The 7740-nt window shown below is 29.8% G+C and overlaps 1 protein-coding gene across 1 annotated transcript; it reads left to right on the top strand.

Annotated features, from left to right (window-relative positions):
• Positions 1-3843: 3843 nt before the first annotated feature.
• Positions 3844-7339, top strand: LOC131145629 (cytochrome b5). Its single transcript, XM_058094815.1, has 4 exons — positions 3844-4038; positions 4154-4247; positions 6360-6426; positions 6800-7339. Exons 2-4 carry the CDS (start codon positions 4161-4163, stop codon positions 7048-7050), a joined length of 405 nt encoding a protein of 134 aa, XP_057950798.1. The 5' UTR covers positions 3844-4038; positions 4154-4160; the 3' UTR covers positions 7051-7339.
• Positions 7340-7740: the final 401 nt, after the last annotated feature.

The raw sequence follows: 7740 nt of genomic DNA, 5'->3' as shown, positions 1-7740 counted from the left end.
CGTAAGTCATGTTTACCCCCATGATTGAGTTGTGTGGTCCAAAGACTAAACTTAGTTGACTGGTTTGCCAAACTAAATCACCGTACATCATCATAGAGTGAGATTTTCTCTATTAAGTTCTGGTTCGACCTGGGTGTGCACTCAGGAGAAATTCACTGTCATATAAAAACTACTTTGTAAACAGTGTGAGTGCACTCTGATCCGTTTAAACTTTAAGTTATGGTACCGAACATTCGTAATTTTCTGTATCTTCTGAGCCATAAAGGGGTTTTGAAAATATCTTATTATATAATTTATGCAATTAAAAATAATATCATAAAGATCTCATTTTTACTCATATTTTCATGAAATAAGTAACGTAAAAATAAACTCATGTCATCTTTACTCATGTTTTCGTGAAATATGTAACGTAAAAATTAACTCATGTTACACAATTTTTGTGTTAAAAATATTTTCTTAAAAAAAATTAATGATGTAAAACACTCGAGGGGTTTAGAACATTTTTTAATTTAAAAATAAATACAAGTATATTAAAAATAAAATGGGCATAATAAAATATGGGAAAAAATAAATTCGAGAAAATTTTATGAAAATAACTAAAATAGTCAAAATTTACTTATAAATAAAATCGGGTATAAATTTTAATAAAAATTTAATATAATTAAATTTACTTACCATTTCTTAATCTTGTGAAACGGTCATCATGAATATCTCTGAAAATGAGATTGGAAATAGTGGTTGAATGAGAATTTTAATTATAACAAAAATTTTCTTTTTACCACTAATTCTTTCACTCATTAATCATTCTTTTCCTTTGGAAAATTTTTGTGAAAAATGAATGTTGCAAGCTTCCTATTTATAGGAAACTTTTGGAGAAAAAAATAAAATTTGTAAAAGTGTGGGGAGAGAGGTGAAATTATAATTTTTTCAAAATAAAGGAATGAATAATGAATTAGCATGTAATGAGCATGGAATGAGTTGGGGATGAGAAATATGAGATGGAGGTACATATGGGGAAAATGGGAATGCTTGCAGACATTCCCATTTAATTAATTTTTAATAAATTTAATTAATTAATTAATTCTTTTTAAATCATCATTATTATTTATTATTACAATCATTATTATTATTTTTAAGTTATGTCTTAGTATTTATTAAGAAATAAGAATTAAGTTCGAACTTCAAAAACTCATGTGAATCTTACACAGTCTTGTGGATCTTATAGTACTTTGAGACACAAGTGGGTCCTACGTAACTCTGATAGTCCTTACACAGTCTTATGAGTCCTACACAATTTCGAGACTCATGTGGACCCCACACAGCTTTGGGACTCATGTAAGCCCCGCATATACTTATATTATTATTATTATTATTATTATTATTATTATTATATATTTCTACAAATTATGTCAGTGAAAATATAATTTTATGTATATGTATTTATTTACGTGTACAAAAAGTATCTATCCTATTTATTTTATGAAATTTCATTTTGAACAGACTGACCTCTAGAGAGCGACTGAACCGCAATGGTTTCTGAACACTCGTTAAGATAAGATCTTTTTTAAGCATCAAACATGAAATCAAAGATTCTAACAAAAAAATATTTTCGTATTGATATTAATTTAATGAGCATATTTATTTTATTATTATTATTATTATTATTATGCTTTAATCATATATACATTTTTGGGTCATTACATAAATAGAATTGATTAACTTAATGAGTTGAATTCGGAGTTTGTAATACTAATTGTGAGCTTAACCAAATTTAATTAAACTTGTTAATTTTTGTACTTTTATAATAGTATTTCATAAACATTCAATGTTATAAACATGCATTTGATATTAATTTACAATTAAATTATTAATTTAGCTAAGTTTGAGTTTTATAAACTTATTATCAAGTCAAATTTGAATTTTACCGCTTTGAAATTGATTGATTTCAAATGTCTCATTACATGAATTCGATTTTATCAAATGAGATAGGTACCCCATCCAAATGGGCTAAAATCTAAAAAAAAAAAAAAAACAATCAAAACTGCACGATTTAAGATAATAAGGGTGAACACAATTTGGTGAAAACCAAATTAATTGACAATTCGATAGGTCGGAAAATGGTCTGTTATTAGTAATAATTCAATGGGTCCTATTTTACAAATTTGTTGATCAAATTTTTATTATTAATTTGGTTAACCACGTGCGCCCATAGATACTTAAAAAAATGTTCAACCAGCAGCCTCAGCGCTGACAACCCGTGCAGGTGTTTGTTTTTCTTTTATTTATTTTTGCAAGGTGAGAAAACAGGGGCCATACAAAAATTGTTTTTGAAATTGAGTCTGTGGAATTCAAAATTTGCGAACTGCCCTCACATTCCAACTTCCACTTTGAACAACTTTAATTAAAACACATATATATATATATATATATATATAATTGAATCGAAGGCTGAATTGAAGATTAAACTTTTGGATCAAGTTGGTATTCAACTATATATATCAAACCAAGTCATGAACTCCTCTACTGCTAATAAGCAGTATAAGAGTCGACGGTTTGTAACTTTTAGGAAGTGATATTATAGAAAAAGTCAAAATGTGAAGTTAATTTTCCTAACGTGTTAATAATTGGAGCACCAAGACTGTTATGGGCCAAAATGGACTAATTTCATATTAAAAATTAAATTTGAGCTTTATCTTTTTTTTTTTTTTTTTAATCTTATATGTATAATAATTGAGTTTTGCTAGTCTCAGTTTTAAACTATCATAATTATTAAAAATAATTACATTTTTTCACGGCCTATCTAAACACTTGAGGAATGACTTATATAGCTCATTTACTGTACTAATCGCATCCTTTGTATATAGGATTGTTCAAAGATCTTTGAAAATTGATCTAATTTGACATGAAAATCTAATCCATATTGAGCTGAACTGTTGGTTGACCGATTTATTTGGTTCAATTTTGGTTCATTTTTTGAAAAATGATTTTTGATTATCAATTAGATCTAGTTTTTTGTGCGCATGAACTAATGGTTACTCGAACCGAACTGCTATATATTTTTACAATACATATATTATTTATATTCTATCTTATTTTATGATAATAAACAATATATCTTGAAGTTACAAAATAGTATGTATAAATATTTTTTTGAGCGATTAATTTATATAAATAAAGTGTAAATGCACACATTATAATGATTTGAAAAATGGTTTGAGTTAAAGGATCTAAACTTTAAGAAGAGAAAAAGAGATATTATCGATACAACAAAAATTGGATTGACGTCAATGAATTAATAATTTTAGGTCTTTGGAAAATAAGGAAATAGAATATAATATTTTCTATCTAAATCATAGTGTGTGGTCTTTTTAATTATATTTATTTCTGCACCTACAATAGTTAGATACATTTTTAAATTTTTTCTTAAAAGTAAATAAAATTTTAATTTATCCCTCTAAAAAAGTAATCATATTTTTATTTGAAAATAATAGTTTTAGATACATTTATAAATGATATATCTAGTATACACAATTTTTTGCGGGAGAAAAAAATATTATAGAAAAGACAAAAAAAAATTCAAAAATATTTTTGCAATGTTATATTTCTCAAATAAAATTGAAAATAAAAAATAATCAAATATTTTTTCAAAAAATAAAATTTTAAATTAATAACATGCAAAATAATCTTTTTTCAATATTTTTAAATATTTATTAGAATAATGACACGTGGCGAACAAACGCGTGCCTAGCACACGCAGAAATGTATCCGCAGCCGCAGGGGATCCCCTCCCAGGTCGTTGACCGCCACACTTTAGAAAGATACTCCATTACACCCAAAACCACCCTCCCTCACGATGCCATTCTTCGGCTGCTACGCAAAATCGTCTCCGTAATTTTATTCATCCTCAAGGGTATTTTTGTAATCTTTGAAGATCTCGAGCTATAAACGGCGGGCGCTGCCGCACCGCAATGGCGACTGAGAGAGAGAGGGGGGAAAAGGGTTCGGCTCGCAAAGCTCTCAATCTCCCGAAAGCAGAAGGTAAATTCATCTCTTTTTGGTTAATCTTTTCATATTTTTGTTTCTGAATCTCGTGATCGTTTGATAATTTCTGTTTGTGTTGTGATTTTTACTTTTCTGTTGGGTGCGTGAGCAGAAAGAAAATGGCTTCAGATCCAAAAGTTTATTTATTCGAGGAAGTAGCAAAGCACAGCGAAATCAAAGATTGTTGGCTTATTATTTCTGGGAAGGTCAGATTTTTTTCCTGGGCTTGATTGTGTTCTTTTGAATTGGGATTTTTTTTAGCTGTCTGATTTTGGAAACATTTTTTTTTTTTTTTTTTGTAGTTTGATTTTGTGTTTCTAAGTGGCAGAGAATCAAAATTTTATTGGTTAGTTTAAAGCTTCAAATAACACGATGATGTGATTTTGCGTTTGTTTGTCGATCCTCCTTTCTTCTTCTTCTTCTTATTATTTTTTTGTTATTGGATAACATGATAAGTGCTTTAGCATTTAATGATTTATTATTTATTTTCTGCTAAATTGAAATATTTCATTTGCAGCTAGTACTAGTAGAGAGTTATGGATCCAATATTAGACTTATTATCTATAGAAATGAATGATAGTGTAAATCATTTTGTGAACAGAATGTACTTTTGTTTTGAAAGAAAGACAAAATATATGTATAATAGTATGCACTCGCACACATATACATAGATAGAGTTATGAATACGAACACATCCTTATCATTTAAAACCGTCATAGAACATTCCTTAAAAGAATTAATTTCAAATAAATTTGGATTACAAAAAAAAAAATTCGTTTAGTTAAAGGTTTGTAGTTGAATTTTGCAAACGAATTTGATCTACTTCCAACACCAGTTTAAAAGTTAAAGGGCTCAATTTCCATTTGCACTCCAACTAATATATAATTATCAAGATCTCTTACCACTATCAAAACATCTGTTATACAAAAAGCAACATCCTTTTAGTTAAAAATAAAATAAAAATAACAGTATTGTGATGTACTATATATTAGAGAAAAAATTTTAAATGTCAACACTTCTCATAAGGGTCTATAAATGTTTGGGTGTCAATGTTGTCTCAAAATTTCAAGTAAATGACCATATGTGCCAAAGGACCTGGTCTCAATACTTGTCAGGGTTGTTAAATAGACAAAATAGATTGGTATTGATTCGTAAGTACTGTTTATTGCTTCAAGCCTTCAAGGCTTCAAGCATTTTAATGCCAAAAAGGAAAAGTATCCCTGCAGAGTGTGGGACACAAATCATGATATAGTGAGCAGCCAAAAATATGAAATAGATATGTAAAATTGAAGTGTAAATAGTGTATAATAAATGAGTGGGCTGACTCCAAAATTTTCTGATTTAGAATGCATATAGTGCATCTCCCGGCATAAAGATAGTTGATCATGAGAAGTTCATTGAGATTTGGATAGTCAGCTGGATGTTAAAGAAAATCCAGTTGGTTATGGGGGCATTAAACAATTTTTCTTGGAAATCCTGCTGCCTGTGAACCTTAATAAAATGAAGAATGATTTGATGGGAGTTGTATGTTGTAACCTGATGGAACCCATACTAATCTGGTAATTCTGGATGCCTTTGTCCATCATTTAGTCAGTTTATTTTTGAAAAAATTGCAGGGACCTTATGCTTGGGTTTCTTTAAACTAGCCTTCTGGTGTTTGAATTTCCTTTATTCCAAATTTCAAATTCAATGTATTTCATCAACAGGAATTCCATATGAATACCTTCCTGTCTGCAATATCACATTATCACAACTATCTTTTAAAGTGATAAAACACACACGCCCAAAATCAGAAATTCAAGTTTTTTGGAGATACTGTTTTTGTTGTTTATTAGCCTTTACTATTTAGTCATGGGGGAAAAATATGCATTACCTATTTTGTTGGAGGGAACTCCTTTCAAGGGGTCATGATCTCCTGTTATTTGATATTAATGACATAGCATAAGTAAAAACTGTAGTTGCATTGGGCTGCGTTTTGTTTGTTTTCAATGTCTTAAAGTCTATTTGTGGTGAAAATCCATATTGACAACTTGGATTGTCATGATTGGCATTGATGTTTTGTTGCATTAAATACTCCTTAACTGAGGTATGAATAGAGATCCTCCCTTTTAAGCGACTAAAATGAGAGTTTCATTTTGAGCTACTGTCTTCTTCGGAGAAAAATAAGTAGCTGAAATACAAAATACTAAGAAAAATCTTCTAGGTTTTGGTGGTCTATACAATAAATAGTTTAGTTTATTACTATGTTCGTAGGTGTTATTTATTGTTGTGTAAATTATTGTTGAAATTTTGAATTGAGTTTCAACCATGTGTATCAGGTCTATGATGTGACATCATTCATGGATGATCATCCTGGAGGTGATGAAGTTTTGTTATCAGCGACTGGTATGGTTATATTGTCATTACTTTTTAACTTTTGGGTTTTATTTGGAACTTGAAAAACACAGGAAAGAAGATATGAAGGAATCTACCTTTTCTTCTTTGGTTATTACTTGTCGAGGATGAGAAAGAGAGAAACTATATAGTTAATCATTCACAGAATTTTTATTTTTCATGTCTTCAATCTTGGATTAACTTAATTTTCATTTTTAATTTTTTTTTTGGGATATAGAGAAAATACGAAAGGAAAATTGATTCCCTACTTATTTTCTCCCCTCTCCTTTTTCTTTGACAAAGTTCTCTCAGACAAAGGCTCAAGTTTTTAAATTTCCAAATGGATAAGCATGATGTGCTGGACTCTGCATGAAAATTATTGCAGGGAAAGATGCAACAAATGATTTCGAAGATGTGGGTCATAGTGATTCTGCTCGGGAGATGATGGAAAAATACTACATTGGCGAGATTGATGCATCGACGGTTCCACTCAAGCGTATGTTCATTCGACCGGCCGATGCAGCATACAACCAAGACAAGACCCCCGAGTTCGTGATCAAGATTTTGCAGTTCCTAGTTCCCCTCTTGATTTTGGGGTTGGCTTTCACGGTTCGGCACTATACCAAAAAGGATTAGAAGTTTCCATTGTATTGCTATAGTCCTTTGTAGGGTTTGAGGGCTCTCTGCATCACTGTGAGCAGTTTGAAATAACAATTTCTACAATTCTAGTTCAATGTGTTGTATTATGTTCCATTGGAAGTCCATTATAGTTTCTGAATGTTGTGGCAGCAGTTTTGAGCTTGTGGACTGGACAATGTTTGATTCTTATCTTTTCATTTTGGCATATCTATTGATCTGTCAAGCACAAGTACCATGTGCTGGTGAGCCAGCTTCTCTAATACAATCAAGTAGTTCATTGAGTCAATGTGGATCGTGGACACAAAGTAGTCTTCATTGAAGTTTATTTATATCTTAATAAGATTTTGTCCCCATTTGAATGCTATGAGTCATGTGGAGGGACAGAAGTTTGTGGTATTTTCTATTTAAAAAATTTAAATAAATTTCAAAAACCTAAGAATTTTGTCTTCTGTCAAAGGAGTTGGATTCCAATTGGATCATGATTTGGTTGTGATCATGTGAATTTGTGAGTGTATACTCTTTTTTTAAACTATATGGGTAAACTCTATTGGACCACTGTTTGAATTTATTTAAAAAAATGAATTTTTTTAATTTAAAAAGAATCCTTGAAAATATTCATGTTGATTATCTTTTTTAAAATGTGAAATGTTTTAAATACACAGTCAAACCCTTAAGTCTTTTTAGAAT

The sequence above is a fragment of the Malania oleifera genome, chromosome 13 (assembly GCF_029873635.1).
Source record: "Malania oleifera isolate guangnan ecotype guangnan chromosome 13, ASM2987363v1, whole genome shotgun sequence".
Classification (NCBI taxonomy): domain Eukaryota; kingdom Viridiplantae; phylum Streptophyta; class Magnoliopsida; order Santalales; family Ximeniaceae; genus Malania; species Malania oleifera.
The sequence above is the reverse complement of the archived record's forward strand: the minus strand, read 5'-3'. Positions and strand labels throughout refer to the sequence as shown.